The sequence below is a fragment of the Scyliorhinus canicula genome, chromosome 23 (assembly GCF_902713615.1).
Source record: "Scyliorhinus canicula chromosome 23, sScyCan1.1, whole genome shotgun sequence".
Taxonomy (NCBI): Eukaryota; Metazoa; Chordata; class Chondrichthyes; order Carcharhiniformes; family Scyliorhinidae; genus Scyliorhinus; species Scyliorhinus canicula.
The window spans coordinates 15,495,833-15,512,571 of record NC_052168.1 but is presented as its reverse complement, the minus strand read 5'-3'; the positions used below and the strand labels follow the sequence as shown (position 1 = coordinate 15,512,571).

General features: G+C 46.5%; 1 protein-coding gene across 1 annotated transcript; it reads left to right on the top strand.

The window, feature by feature from the left end:
• Window positions 1-7,836: 7,836 nt before the first annotated feature.
• Window positions 7,837-11,082, top strand: LOC119956398 (cyclic AMP-dependent transcription factor ATF-4-like). The gene is made up of 3 exons (XM_038783581.1): window positions 7,837-8,059; window positions 9,420-9,758; window positions 10,123-11,082. Exons 2-3 carry the CDS (start codon window positions 9,527-9,529, stop codon window positions 11,007-11,009), a joined length of 1,119 nt encoding a protein of 372 aa, XP_038639509.1. The 5' UTR covers window positions 7,837-8,059; window positions 9,420-9,526; the 3' UTR covers window positions 11,010-11,082.
• Window positions 11,083-16,739: the final 5,657 nt, after the last annotated feature.

The following is a 16,739-nucleotide window of genomic DNA, read 5'->3' as shown; positions in this document are numbered from 1 at the left end:
CCTAAATCTATGCCTTTGTTTATGTACCCCTCAATCAAGAGAACGGATGCTTCTGACCCACTCTATCTTGCAAGAATCCTTCCTGTTTATTCTCTTTGATCCGGTTTCTTTTGTTTTGTTTTATTATTTTGGTCCATGGACCCATAATCGGGACTATAAGCAGAAGACTCAAGGTTGAAACAGCCTGCTTGTCAGGACACTGTGTTCCCAGGTTTTGTTTTTAACCAGGCTCTTCAGCATCAAGTGGACCTTAGGAACCAGTGTGGGTGGAGTTCAACCAGTGGATTTGCCAGGGACAGTTTTCTGCCTGACAATGGTCACTGAGAACTGGGTAGAAACGTTTAAACCTTGGAAGTGAAAGGGACTCTCTCTCTCTCCTGCTTGCTGAAGTGAAAGAACTGCTCTATTGTTCTGAAAGCAGGGAGTGCCTGACACATTCTTTGCTGTGAACCAGGAATGACACTGAGTCTACAGAGAAGATAGAGAATGGGGATGGGAAACATACAGCCATGATTGAATGATGGAGCAGACTTAATGGGCCGAAAAGCCTAATTCTGCTCCTTTGGCACGGCATGGTGGCACAGTGGTCAGCATTGCTGCCTCACAGCACCAGGGACCCGATTCCGACCTCAGGTGACTGTGTGGAGTTTGCACTTTCTCCCCGTGTCTGCATGGGTTGCCTCTGGGTCCTCTGGTTCCCTCCCACTGTCCAAAGATGTGCAGGTTAGGTGGCTTGACCATACTATATTGCCCTTTAGAGTCCAAAAGTTAGATGGGGTTAGATGGGCCTAGGTTAGGGTGTTGTTTTGGAGGGGCGCTGCAAACCCGATGGGCCGAATGGCCTCCATCTGTACTGTATGGATTCTATGGATTTTACTCGTAAATCGGCCTCTACCGCCAGAAAGGTGATGTCTGATCCAGAAATTTCATACACCCCAGGCACACTTCAGTGTCACCTGAGATGGATTGACCCCAACATCACGAATGTGATATAGGAAATGCGCAATCTGTTTGTGCCCATTGAGCTTATAAGCCGCAATGAAATAACGTCATAACCATTTTAAGGGGAAGCACGGTAGCGCAGTGGTTAGCACTGCTGCTTCACGGCACAAAGGCCCCTGTTCAATCCCTGCCCTCGATCACTGTCCGTGTGGAGTTTGCACATTTTCCCTGTGTCTGCGTGGGTCTCACCCCCACAACACAAAAAGATGTGTAGGGTAGGTGGATTGGCCACGCTAAATTGCCCCTTAATTGGGAATAAAAAGAATTGGGCACTCTAAATTTATTTTTTAAATGATAACTATTTAAAGGATAAATATTGTCCAGGACCAGTTGTGTTCGGGGGATCATTTATGTCCACCTGACTAGGCAGACAGGGTTTAACATCTCACTAAAACACCTTGGTTATTACGGCACTCTCTCAGTACAGCACTGGGTGCGCTCTCCAAAACCCACAATCTTCTCACTCAGCAGCATGGGTGTTAACAACACACCCTCACATTCTTGCTCTGAATGTAAATGCTATTTAAAGTTTGAGGTTAAACTGCAGCTTTATTGCTGTCAACTATGTATCATTACTTTCATAAAAGGGTTTGACATCTTTTGTGTTGTAGCTATTACAATATGATCAGGAATTCATATTCATAACTGAAATCATTTTTGTTTTACCATAGATATTATTATGACGCATATTTCGAAGTAGGGCATAAAACAACAGGAGATTAGACCCAGATCTCTCTATAATCCACTTGATCCACCATTGTTGTCACCAGTACTCAGTGACATTCTATTTGTTTAGTCTGCTGCCTGCCAAGTAAATAATAATAATAATCTTTATTGTCACAAGTAGGCTTACATTAACACTGCAATGAAGTTACTGTGAAAAGCCCCTAGTTGCCACACTCCGGCACCTGTTCGGGTACACGGAGGGAGAATTCAGAATGTCCAATTCACCTAACAGCGCATGTTTCGGGACTGGTGGGAGGAAACCGGAGCACCCGGAGGAAACCCACGCAGACACGGGGAGAACGTGCAGACTCCGACACAGACAGTGACCCAAGCCGGGAATCAAACCTGGGACTCTGGAGATGTATAGAATCATAGAATTTACAGTGCAGAAGGAGGCCATTCGGCCTATCGAGACTGCACCGGCTCTTGAGCACCCTACCCGAGGTCAACACCTCCACCCTATCCCCATAACCCAGTAACCCCGTAACCCCACCCAACACTAAGGGCAATTTTGGATACTAAGGACAATTTATCATGGCCAATCCACCTAACCTGCACATCTTTGGACTGTGGGAGGAAACCGGAGCACCTGGAGGAAACCCACGCACACACGGGGAGAACGTGCAGACTCCGACACAGACAGTGACCCAAGCCGGAATCGAACCTGCGACCCTGGAGCTGTGAAGCAATTATGCTTTCCACAATGCAAGAAGAAATAGTGCTAACCACTGTGCTACCGTGCTGCTTGGCCCAAGAGCCAAAACGGGGTCAGTAAGGGTATCCAACTGCTGCTCAAATGAGGTTTAATCATCGATTGCAGGGTTCCCATAGAAACAGAATGTGAACAAGCATGTTGTTCGTCAAGCCAAGACAAAGATCAAGAGATTTGACGTTGTTCCAGCTTAACGTACGTCACCCACAAATGCCACATGTACAGAAAAGCACCTGTGTGTGTGTGTGTGTGTGTGTGTGTGCGAGCAGCTAGTCATTTTCAGAGTGATAAATTCACCGTTTATAGGCAGATTTGACAATTGTGCAGTCTACTGCTGACCTTTGCTTGAGGTATTAATTTTAGGCTCCACGTGCCTGTTCTAGTGTGTCAGGTGGAGGTTAGATAGGACGTGGCACCATTATAAGCAGAGCAGGGAATTATTTTGGGACTCTGTGCTTCCTGGGATCTTCTACGTGTGCAGGAGGGTTTTCGCCACACTTTTAGATTGAGGGGTGGGCAGCAGAACATTTTATTCCTTTCTGGAAGTGCAGCTCAGAGAACAAAATTAGATATGTAATCTCCCCAGATTAGAAGAAGATTATACCGCCGTTTTTTCTTTCTTGTTCTTACAGTTAATGTGCCTGACCTCATTATGCCAATTAGTTAACAGCATTGTAACTCTTTCCTTGCAGTAAATGAAGCAGCCCATGTCCAAATGCAGCAAGACCTGGACAATAATACCCAGGCTTGAGCTGACAAGTGGCAAGTTACATTCACGCCACACAAGTGCCAGGTAATGACCATCTCCTATAAGAGAGAATCTAACCACTGCCCCTTGATATTCAATTATCATTGCTGAAGCCCCCACAGTCAGAATCCTGGGGGTTACCATTGATCAGAAACTGAACTGGACTAGCCATATTTTTTAAAATATAAATTTAGAGTACCCAATTATTTTTTTCCAATTAAGGGGCGATTTAGCGTGACCAATCCACCTAACCTGCACATCTTTGGGTTGTGGGGGCGAAACCCACGCAAACACGGGGAGAATGTGCAAACTCCACAAGGTCAGTGACCCAGAGCTGGGATCGAACTTGGGACCTCGGTGCCATGAGGCAGCAGGGCGAACCCACTGCGCTGTGCTGCCCAGGACTAGCCATATTAATACTGTGGCTACCAGAGCAAATCAAAGGCTAGGAATCCTACCTCCTGACACCTCCCCACCCCCAAACGCCTGTCCACCATCTACAAGGCACAAGCCAGGAGTGTGGTGGAATACTCTCCACTTGCTTGGATGAGTGCAGCTCCAACAACACCATTCAGGATAAAGCAGCCCGCTTGATTGCTCCCCCTTCCACATCTAATCCTTGCACCACCTACGAACAGTGGCAGCCGTGTGTACCATCTACAAGATGCACTGCAGGAACATGGGCAGCACCTTCCAAACCCACGACCACTACCATCCGGAAGGACAAGAGCAGCAGATACCTGGAAGTTCCCCTCCAAGTCATTCATCACCGTTACTTGGAAAAATATTGCTGCTCCTTCACCGTCGCTGGGGCAAAATCCTAGAACTCTCTCCCTATGAGCACTGGGGGTGTACCTACACCTCAGGGACTGCACGGTTCAAGAAGGCAGTTCACCACCACCTTCTGAACGGTATATAGGGACGGGCAACAAATGCTGACCCAGCCAGTGATTCCCACATCCTGTAAATGAATTTAAAAAAAAAAAGAGTCCACATTTTCAAAATGAGTTTATTGGGCTCCAATGCCTCCACAAGGGGACCACAGCAAGTGAATAATGGGGACATAACAATTTGCATAGCGATGTATCGCATCAAAAGAGGTCAATTCAATCCAACTAGTCGGTGCTAGCATTTAAGCTTCACACAAACCTCCTCTCCTCCACGTAGCCAAAGTTCCTCATCACTGGAACCATTTTTGGTGGATCTTTTTCTGTATTATCTAATGGCTTTCCTAAAGTGTGGCGCCTAGGGGGTGGATGCAATACTCCAGTTGAGGCTGAACCGGCATTTTATACAAGTTTAACGTAACCGTGACAAAAAACAACTCATCTCACTCCCAGACCGTCTTTGTAAAGGCATATTGCAGAAGGTGAACAATGGTCTCTTCCCCACCAGTCAACTGGAGGGCGACATGAGGAGGTGAGATATAGGAAGGATCTGATGGGGAGGTCCATTAGCTGAGCAAAATCCTGGTGTTCGTCTGGAAGTTCTGGTGATGAGGCATTCTGCCAAATGAGGAGTGAGGAACATGGACCAGACCTGCGCCATGTACAGGAACAGAGAGCATGCCTCACACCTGCTGACCAGGTTCTTACCCATAATAGAGATGGAGCACCGCTCCTGCATGTCCAGTTTTTGTTTGACCATAGTCACAAATAACCTTGAAACGAAACACCCCGAGGCCTTGTTCATTGTGGCTGGGGACTTCAATCAGGCCAAGTTCAAGAGCGCACTACCAAGTTACCACCAACACGTCACCTGTTCCACCAGAGGCCCAAACATCCTGGACCACTGCTACACAAATATTAAACATACCTACCGCTCGATCGCCCGCCCACACTTTGGCAAATCTGACCACAAGGCTCCTGCTCCCAGCTTATAAGCAAAAACTGAAGCGGGAGCATCCGTCAAAGAAAGTCGTGAATTGTTGGTCTGAAGAATCGGATGATCTCCTACAGGACTGCTTAGAGTCAGTGGACTGGTCAGTATTTAAAAACTCTGCGGCCAGCCTGAACGAGTTCACCACTACAGTAACTGACTTCATTAGTAAGTGTGTAGAAGACTGTGTGCCAAAGAAGCAAATCCACGTGTTTCCCAACCAGAAACCCTGGATGAACAGGGATATCCACTGCTTGCTGAAGTCTAGGTCTGAGGCGTTCAAGTCAAACGACCCTGACCTATACAAGAAAGCCAGATATGATCTTAAGAAGTCCATATCAAAGATGCCAAAAGACAGTACCAGACCAAGTTCGAGTCCCAAGATAGCCACATGGACCCCCGCAGTCTATGGCAAGGTGTGCAAGACACAACAGGCTACAAGATCAAGGCATGTAAAATCGGCGGCTCCAATCGCACCCCTCCCTGATGAGCTCAAAGCATTCTAGGCACGCTTTGAGCAAGTGGTCAGCGAGAGCGAGCCCTCCACCCCAGAAGCCTCATATTAACTTGTATCTGAGATCACCATTGCAGACGTCAGAGCAGCCTTCTTGAAGGTCAACCCACGGAAAGCCACTGGCCCGGATGAGCACTCAGGTCTTGTGCGGATCAGCTGGCGGGGGTATCATCCCTGTACCAAAAAATGCCAAGCAGCGTGCCTAAATAACTATCGTCCAGTGGCTCTGACATCCATCATCATGAAGTGCTTTGAAAGGTTAGTCATTGCACGAATCAACTCCAGCCTCCCAGATTGCCTTGATCCACTACCGTTGCAACAGGTCCACAGCAGACGCCATCTCCTTGGCCCTGCACTCTACCCTGGAACACCTAGATAACAAATACATGTCAGACTCCGATTTATTGACTACAGCTCAGTCTTCAACATCATCATTCCTACGAAACTCATCTCCAAACTCCGTGGCCTTGGCCTCGGCTCCTCCCTCTGCGACTGGATCCTGAATTTTCTAACCCACAGGCCACAATCAGTAAGGATAGGCAACAACACCTCCTCCACGATCATCCTCAACACCGGTGCCCCACAAGACTGTGTCCCCAGCCCCCTACTATACTCCTTATACGCCTATGACTGTGTGGCCAAATTCCCCATCTACTCGATTTTCAAATTTTTTGATGCCATCACCGTAGTGGGTTGGATTTCAAACAATGACGAGACAAGAGTACAGGAATGAGATAAAGAATCTGGTGAACTGGTGCGACAACAATAATCTCTCCCTCAATGTCAACAAAATGAAGGAGATTGTCATTGACTTCAGGAAGCGTAGTGGAGAACATGCCCCTGTCTACATCAATGGGAACGAACTACAAAGGGTCGAGAGCTTAAAGTTTTTAGGTGTACAGATCAACGACAACCTGTCCTGGTCCCCCATGCCGACACCATAGTTAAGAAAGCCCACCAACAACTCTACTGTCTCAGAAGACTAAGGAAATTTGGCATGTCAGCTACGACTCTCACTAACTTCTACAGATGCACCATAGAAAGCATTCTTTCTGGTTGTATCACAGCTTGGTATGGAGCCTGCTCTGCCCAAGACCGCAGGAAACTACAAAAGGTTGTGAATGTAGCCCAGTCCATCACGCCTTCCATCCATTGACTCTATCTATAATTCCCGCTGCCTCAGAAAAGCAGCCAGCATAATTAAGGACCCCCATGCACCCCAGACATACTCATTTCCACCTTCTTCCGTCAGGAAAAAGACACCAAAATTTGAGGTCACGTACCAACCGACTCAAGAACAGCTTCTTCCCTACTGCCATCAGACTTTTGAATGGACCTACCTCGTATTAAGTTGATCTTTTCTCCACACCTTGCTTTAACTGTAACATTATATTCTGCAATCACTCCTTCCTTCCCTATGTACGGTGTGCATTATTTGTACAGCATGCAAGAAACAATACTTTTCACTGTATGCTAATATGTGACAATAATAAATGAAACCATAGTTCCTTCCAGTTTTTAAGCATGCAGCCTAGCTCTGCTGAACCATATCCATTACAGAAAAACGTTCTTTATTCGCATTAAAAAATACATTGCTAACCAGCATTATGGATAACACAATGGGAAAAGAGGCTATTCAGCCCATCAAACCTGTACTGTCGCTTTTGAGTTACCCAATGAGACCCACTTTACCCTGAAGCTGGGAAATCTTACCCCTGCAGCTACTGACCCCCATTGGGATTTGAACCCTCTACCCTGGCTACCAGAGCATTCATTGTGCCTCTTATTGTGCAAAGCAGCAAAAGAATTCACCAAATGAGTCAGAAATTAGCCATAAACTTGCCCAGCAGGGCCACGTGACTGGGCTGGGCGCCCAGTATTGGTCACCGCGGTGCCCGCCTCCCGGCCAATCGGCGCCCTTCCATCACGTGAACCGGGTCGGCTGTCCAATCCGGGGCCGTCCCCTGGACCTGCCCAGCGCGTGATCGCAAATCGGACCAATCGCTTCACACCAACGGTTTCCCCCTCTTGGTTTTTTAAAAAGGAAAAAAAATTCCTAAATGCGAGAAAAATCGACGGTATTCGGGAGGGGGAATAAAAAAATCGCCGCCCGCGATCGTTTTAAAGTGAACGTGAAGGAATGGGCGGGTTTTTTTTAACCCCCCCCCCTTCCTGGGGGCCGGGACTATATTGTGATGACGTCGTGAGGGCGGAGTGAGTGACGACGTGTGCGTGGGGTGGTGAGACCGCAGCTATATAAAGGGCGGCACCGAGCGCTCCGCCTCATTCCTGCCGCGCTCGCCCGTGTTCCAGAATCGGAGTTACGTCGCTGCGCCGCCGCTGCTGTTTTGGAGTCAAGGGTCCGATTCCCTCCCCGTCCCGGGTCTCGGCATGGCGGCTCAATAGAGAAGCAGCAGCGGCCCCGTCGCATCAGTGCACCGCACTGGGCACCCAAAGCGCACACCAGCTTCAAAATGGCGTAAGTTTAAATCCTCATTTGTAAAGGGAAGGACTTAAAAAAAATATATAATAAACCTCGCCCGGATCAAAATGGGCAGGTTTGGCGGGTACCTCGTGGGCGGGAATGGCGTCTATGTTAAAATCGGTCTCGGCAAATCAATTATTGTACATATTAACACTAATTAGCAATCTTATATTAACCTGTTATATATTTGTGTGTGCATATATATAGATGTGTATAATATACAATCTACATGTATTATAGATAGATAAGCTACATAAAAATGTAATTGATTGTTTTATTTTAATTGCATTAATTGCATAATGTATATTAAATCATAATTATAGCAGTTGAATTGTTCTGAGAATAACTTGGAGATTTGGAATAGAGTTTTAAAAAATATATATATTTGCAAATAATCATGGCTGAATTTGTTATGCAAATAAAGGAGTTTGTGAAATTTGAACTGAAATGTACAAGGGTGTTACCAGTCAACCCTTTGTTGGGATTTTGCAATTTGTTCTCGGAAGGTAGAATGGGTTGCGAGTTTGAAAGGATGGAGATTTAAATGGTAAAATTGGGACGGTAGGTCAAAAGATGTGCTTAAGACGGACGACTGTTCTGGAGTTACGGTGGGGGTTGTCGTCGGCATGTCTGAGACGTCTGAAGAAATATTTCATATCGACCAGCTGGCAGAGGCAATGTTTATATGGTGTAAGATGGTGGATAAATCTGCAACTCTTTCAACCCGCCCAAATCCTGTGTTCTGGGTAATGTTTTCCATCTGGTCCCTGTAAGCGGGTGGGGGTGGATTTAAGTCAGCAGAAGGTTAATGGGTTTTGTTGCTGGGTGAAAATGGCGCCACTGCTTGTTAGTAAAACGTGGCAGAGCAGTGAAGCAGAAGCCCAGTGTCCTTCCGCTATTCTGTGATGGGTGTGGCTGAGCCAGCTCCTGGTTAACTCTTTGGCGGGCTGGTTGCTCCCTCCTGACTAGATTGCTTTATTAAGCCTTGGAATGTGACACATCAGTGGCTAACAACTTAGTGTTGTGGCTGCTGGCGATATCCCTGCCCTTGGAGCAAATTGCCCGTAGTCCATCCTGTATAATTAAATGGCTGGGTTATTTTGAAATGGGGTTTGGCTTGCGCAAAGCTGCCAGGGGTTTTACTCCATCTGAAGGCGTGCACTCTCCTCAGCTGATCTGACTTGAGTTTATTTTCAAATCTGGATTTGTGGTATTTTAAAATTGCATTGCTGGGTGCAAACATGGAGTTAGTGACATTGGATGCTTTAGGTGTGCAGTTTGTTTTTCTGAATGTTACAGTGCAAAACATAGAAGTAAATTAATGGGTTTTTTTTTTGTTCTGATTTATTCCCAGGCTCCACAATGGACCCCTCAGCTCCGCTGCAGTCGACAGCACAGAAATACTCGACTTGAAGACTTTGTTTTTCCTCGAAGAGCATCTCAGTTTAAAAATACAGACAGATGTCGGTTTCGCCAGATTCGTTCTCCTCTCTGATGGAGGACTTTGTGTCCTTCCTCGATTCGCCGTTTCTGACGGCTGACGGGGACCCGTGTCTCCTGCACGCAGATCTGGAGGAGGCCGGGCCGGTGAAATCGTGCCTCAGACCACTCCCATTTGGGAGCGATGAGGAAAGCGATGTGTCCTCCCAGTGCCCTTGTGTTGACTCATTACTGGACACGGACAATATTGTGGGTAAGTTAACAGGGTTACTAAAATGACACAAGTTATGGGTAGTTGGCTGACGTGCTTTATTTTGCAACCCAACCCAATGTATGTTTTACTTGTACACCTGGTTGTGCAAGTCCATAAAACTAGTTTCCCAACATTATCTTTGCCTCCAGGGTGGTGTTTATTTTTACACCTGACTGGTTAGTATGTGTTCCAGATTATAAATCAGCATTTACTTTGCCGCACATCTCGGGAGTGGTCCCTGAGTATTGTTTTATGCTGGATTTAGACTCTGGCCCCTGCAGTGTATTGCCGCATTTAATCTTCTGAATATTGGATCTTTAAGTGAGTGCTTTTAATGATTTTTTTCCCCCTCTTGCTTTCACAGGGGATGCATTCACCGGCTTGGACTGGATGTTAGAGAAGGTGGATTTCTTTGATACCTTAATGGTGGATGAGAATGGCTCTCCCTCCTCAGAGGAGTTGTTGGCTGTCTTGGACATGGACAGTTCCCGTGATCTTCTGGAAGAATTGCCTTTTGATTCCTTGCCAGCCAAACCACAAGTAGCTGACCTTGGCTTGAGTCTTGACCTTGAGCCAGTCCCAAATTCGCCCCCAGGGTCTGATCAGCTGGCCCCTGGTACCCCAACCGCTACCCCAGAATCTTTAACTTTCTCCCCCGATGATTTATTCCACTTTGGAGTTGAGAAGGAAGTTAGTGTTTCAGATGCGGAGGGATTGCTTCAGTCTTGGCCTTTGCAGGACTCCAGCAGGGAAGTGGATGAAGGCCCATTATTGGACTCTGACAGTGGAGTTGGGAGCAGTCCCCCTCACTCCCCTGTTGAATCTCCTGACAGAACCGTGTCAGAAAGATCACCACAGAACAGTGGATCCTCACTAGAAAGCGTGTCTGAAGGGTCCCCGCAAACTAGTGCGTCCTCACCAGGTGACTGTAGTCCCACAAGGCCAAAACCATACGATCGTCCTAGTGCAGATAGCGTAGGCAGTTTGTCAAAAGTAAAAGTCAGTGGAGAGCCGAGAGGTACAGAGAAAAAGCTGAAGAAAATGGAGCAGAACAAAAGTGCAGCGACACGATATAGACAGAAGAAGAGAGCAGAGCATGGTGCTATAGTTGTAGAATGTAGTGTATTGGAGGAAAAGAATAAGACCCTGCAAGAGAAAGCTGATTCATTAGCGAAAGAAATTCAGTATTTAAAAGGCTTGATAGAGGAAGTTAGAAAAGCTAAAAGTAGTAAAAATGCTAAAAGCTTGTAATATTTAGCATTAGCTGTTTTGTACATAAATGTGTTGGATGAATATTGTTTTTAATAAAATAAATTAAATGAGTCATTGTTACTTGTCTTGATCTTTGTAAAACAACACATCCCTCTTCCAGCTACAATTTTCTAAGTGAGCAGCGGGGAAATAGCCTGTTCTTCCAGAGCACCCCCCCCATTGTAGATTTCGACAACGCCAGAGATTTGTAAATGGAGATGATTTTACCATACTTGCACTTTTAAAAAGTAATTTGGTTTGATGTGCAAACAAACATGAACCAAAAACTACTGGTTGTACTGAGTTACACCCCTTGTATCAACAAAGTTCAGTAGATGAAGAAATGAAAATCGCTTATTGTCACGAGTAGGCTTCAAATGAAGTTACTGTGAAAAGCCTGTTACAGGAATCGAACCGTGCTGCTGGCCTGCTTGGTCTGCTTTCAAAGCCAGCGATTTAGCCCTGTGCTAAACAGCCCCTGATCTGACAGTTGCTGTCAATTTTGCAATTCGTTTGTGGAGGGGGGTGACGTAATGAGTTCCAACGGTTTTAATGCCCTAAAGGGTTTATGCACTGCTTTCTGTTCCGTTGATCAGGCACCAGTTGCAATTTTGTGGATTCATAGACCATTAAATCTGCTATACCGTTGCCTATTTCAATGCAAGGGTTGTGCTAACACCCATGTTTTGTGATGGATGTTTGCCTTGTGAAAGGCAAAGTTGTATGAGATTATGGGTGTATTTTTTCGATAATACATTAATATTCTTTTGCCCTGTGTAATGCTTTGACTTGGGTATAAGTTTGAGCACTAAGTATGCTTCATGACTGAGCTAACTTACGTGCTGCACCATTGCTAGAGTAAAATCTAATTATTGAGGGTATCTAACTCTTGTACTCACCCATTCTAAATGGGCAAGTTTCAGGAAAATGCGAGTCTGGGTAAATTGATTGCTATTTGCTGAATTATCTTTACTAGTGTCACAAGTTAGCTTACATTAACATGGCAATGAAAATCCAAAAAACACTGCTTAGGAATGTTTGTATGTATTCCTGGCTCCAGCAGACCATGTAGGCTTAAAGCTGAATTCCAGATGTGCTTCTAACATCAAGGTAGCTATTGATGTAGCACCAAGGAGCCCTAATGAAACAATGGGGAGGGGCATCAGCAGGAACTTTGAAGTGCCCAGTTTTTCAACTAATTGCTCTGGTGGTGTCCTTCCCTCCATCATGAAGTCAAAAGGTGCACCCTTTGCTGACTGAAATGATCAATTCTAGTCAAAATTTCGCAGTTGAGCTGCAAAGACCTGGACAATATGCAGCTTGGGGCTGTTGAGGGGTGGCAGGCAATGGTCATCTCAGCAAGAGCTGAACTTCATCCCTTAAACATTCAACGGCATAGCCATTACTGAGTCCCTCACCATTCACGTTGTGAACAACTGGACCAGTAGCCTGACGAGAGTCATCCAGACTCAACGTTATCTCATTCTCCACAGATGCTGTCAGACCTACTGAGATTGTCCAGTATTTTCTGTTTTTGTTGTATTTCTTTAAAAAAACCTGACATTACAGGGGCTCGCCTTGTTGTCAAAACTCAGCCCGAGCTCCAAGGCATTGCTGCTTTGAGCTCCCCAACCTTAACATTTGGGAGCCCTTGCTGTAACAAGTGCTTCCATGACTCCCAGAAATGCCACAAAGCATATCAAGAATAGAACATAGAACAGCACAGAACAGGCCCTTCGGCCCTCGATGTTGTGCCAAGCAATGATCACCCCACTTAAACCCACGTAACCTGCATACCCGTAACCCAACAATCCCCCCATTAACCTTACACTACGGGCAATTTAGCATAGCCAATCCACCTAACCCGCACATCTTTGGACTGTGGGAGGAAACCGGAGCACCCGGAGGAAACCCACGCACACACGGGGAGGACGTGCAGACTCCACACAGACAGTGACCCAGCCGGGAATCGAACCTGGGACCCTGGAGCTGTGAAGCATTGATGCTAACCACCATGCTACCGTGAGGCCCCTAATGCAATGCAATGGAATGTGCTGTACTTCTTAAAATATAAATTTACAGTACCCAATTCAGTTTTTCCAATTAAGGGGCAATTTAGCGTGGCCAAACGACTTAGCCTGCACATCTGCGAAACCCACGCAGGCACCGGGAGAATGTGCAAACTCCACACGGACTGACCCAGAGCCGGGATTGAACCTGGGACCTCGGCATCGTGAGGCAGCAGTGCTAACCACCGTGCTGCCCTGAATCTGCTGCACTTAACTGGGTGATTGCAGCTGCAATAATCATTTAAGATGCCCACCCCCACCCAGGACAAAGTCTGATCGGTGCCCCATGTACCAGTTGTAATATCCACAAGATGCGCCGCAGCGACTTGACCAGACCTTTTGGCAGCATTTACTGAACTCATGGCGGTTGTCTCCACATTCAAGGGATGTTGGCACAGGCCAGTCTATAGCCCTTGAGAAGGTGGTGGAGTCCATGTGGTGTAGGGAGGGAGTTGCAGGATTTTGACCCGGTGACAGTGAAGGAATAGAACATTACAGCGCAGTGCTGGCCCTTTGGCCCTCGATGTTGTGAAACCAATCTAAAGCCATTATCATCCATATGTTTATCCAATGACCATTTAAATGCCCTTAATGTGGGCGAGTCCACCACTGTTGCAGACAGGGCATTCCATGCCCTTACTACTCTGAGTAAAGAACCTACCTCTGACATCTGTCCGATATCTCCCCTCAATTTAGAGCTATGTCTCCTTGTGCTAGCCATCACCATCTGAGGAAAAGGGCTCTCACTGTCCACCCTATCTAATCCTCTGATCATCTTGCATGCCTCTATTAAGTCACCTCTTAACCTTCTCTAATGAAAACAGCCTCAAGTCCCTCAGCCCTTCCTCATAAGATCTTCCCTCCATACCAGGCAACATCCTGGTAAATCTCCTCTGCACCCTTTCCAATGCTTCCACATCCTATCATGCAGTGACCAGAACTGCACACAATACTCCAAATGCAGCCGCACCAGAGTTTTACGCAGCTGCAACATGACCTCATGGCTCCAAAACTCAATCCCTCTACCAGTAAAAGCTAACACACCGTGCACCTTCTTAACAAGCCTATCCACCTGGGTGGCAACTTTCAGGGATGTATGTACATGGACACCAAGATCTCTCTGCTCATCCACACTACCAAGAATCTTACCTTTAGCTCAGTACTCTATTCCTGTTACTCCTTCCAAAATGAATCACCTCACACTTTTCTGCATTAAACTCCATTTACCACCTCTCAGCCCAGCTCTGTAACCTGCAACATCCTTCTGCACTGTCCACAACTCCACTGACTTTAGTGTCATCTGCAAATTTACTCACTCACCCTTCTACGCCCTCCTCCAGGTCATTTATAAAAATGACAAACAGCAGAGGCCCCAAAACAGATCCTTGTGGTACACCACTAGTAACTGAACTCCAGGCTGAACATTTCCCATCACCTACCACGCTCTGTCTTCTTGCAGCTAGCCAATTTTTGATCCAAACGCTAAATCACCCTCAATCCCATGCCTCCGTATTTTCTGCAATAGCCTACCGTGGGGAACCTTATCAAACACTTTACTGAAATCTATATACACCACATCAACTGCTTTACCCTGGTCCACCTGTTTGGTCACCTTCTCAAAGAACTCAATAAGGTTCATGAGGAACGACCTACCCTTCACAAAATCGTGTTGACTATCCCTAATCAAATTATTCCTTTCTAGATGATTCTCGGGCAGCACAGTGGATTACCCCTGTTGCCTCACGGCACCGAGGTTCGATCCCGTCTCTGGGTCACTGTTCGTGTGGAGTTTGTACATTCTCCCCGTGTTTGCGTGGGTTTCGCCCCCACAACCCAAAAGATGTGTAGAGTAGGTGAATTGGCCACGCTAAATTGCCCCTCAATTTAAAAAAAAAATGAATTGGGTACTCTAAATTTATATATTTAAAAATCCTATCTCTTATAATCCTTTCCAAGACTTTTCCCACAACACAAAGCTCACTGGTCTATAGTTACCGGGGTTGTATCTTCTCCCCTTCTTGAACAAGGGGACAACATTTGCTACCTTCCAGTCTTCTGGCACTATTCCTGTAGACAATGATGACATAAAGATCAAAGCCAAAGGCTCTGCAAACTACTCCCTAGCTTCCCAGAGAATCCTAGGATAAATCCCATCCGGCCCAGGATTTTCACACTTTCAAGAATTGCTGACACCTCCTCCTTAGGATAGGATGGCGAATGACCTGGAGGAGAACTCCCAGATGGTGGTGTTCCTGTGCGCCTGCTATACTTCAAGGTGATAGAGGCCGCAGATTTGGAAGGTGCAGCACGGTAGCATGGTAGTTAGCATAAATGCTTCACAGCTCCAGGGTCCCAGGTTCGGTTCCCGGCTGGGTCACTGTCTGTGCGGAGTCTGCACGTCCTCCCCGTGTGTGCGTGGGTTTCCTCCGGGTGCTCTGGTTTCCTCCCACAGTCCAAAGATGTGCGGGTTAGGTGGATTGGCCATGCTAAATTGCCCGTAGTGTCCTAAAACGTAAAGGTTAATGGGGGAGGGGGGGGGGAGTTTGTTGGGTTACGGGTATAGGGTGGATACATGGGTTTGAGAAGGGTGATCATTGCTCGGCACAACATCGATCTGTTCTATGCTCTCGAAGGAGCCTTGGTGAGTTCCTGCAGTGCATCTTGTAGATGGTGCACACGGCTGCCGCTGTTTGTTGGCATTTGAGGGAGTGAATGTTTGTGGATGGGGTGCCAAGCAAGCGGGTTTCTTTGTCATGGATGGTGTTGAGCTTTTTGAGTGTTGTTGGAGCTGCACTCATCCAGGCAAGTCCATCACACCCCTGACTACTGCCTTGATGATGGACAGACTTTGGGGAGCCAGGAGGTGAGTTACTCCCCGCAGGATTCCCAGCCTCTGACCTGCTCTTGGAGCCACGGTATTTATAGGGTCAGTCCAGTTCATTTTCTAGTCAATGGATGATTGTCCTAGGATGTTGATAGTAGTGGACTCATTGAGTCATCAATGACAGTGATGGTAATGCGGTTGAATGTCAAGGGTTGATGGTTAGATTCTCTCTTGTTGGAGATGGTCATTGCCTGGCATTGTTGCAGGACACGCAAAAACAAACTAAAAAATGTTGAGCAAAAACCTATGAGTATTCGGGGAGGTTAGTCAAGGGTTAAAAACTTGCAATAACGCTATACTCAAACTCCAAGGACTGTGCCCAACCTCGTTTTCAGTTCCGTCCACAGATGCGGAACTGAATTAATTAATTCCTGTCGTGGCAGACTTCCTTATCTGCAGTTCAGGCCAGGTGGGTCGATAACTGTGTCAGAATGCAAACTATCCTTTTCAAGCAGAGGTCTAATTGAGAATCAGGGTGTTACCACATCCAGGAATGCAACAGAACCATAAAAATATCAACAAAGGAGTTGTGTTGATCAGTTTGCGGAACTGAGAATTTAGAAATGCTGAGGGAATGGAAATATTTATTTATTCTTTAAATTTCGAGTGCCAATTCATTTTTTTCCAATTAAGGGGCAATTTAGTGTGGCCAATGTAGCATTGTGGATAGCACAATGGCTTCACAGCTCCAGGGTCCCAGGTTCGATTCTGGCTTGGGTCACTGTCTGTGGAGTCTGCACATCCTCCCCGTGTGTGCGTGGGTTTCCTCCGGGTGCT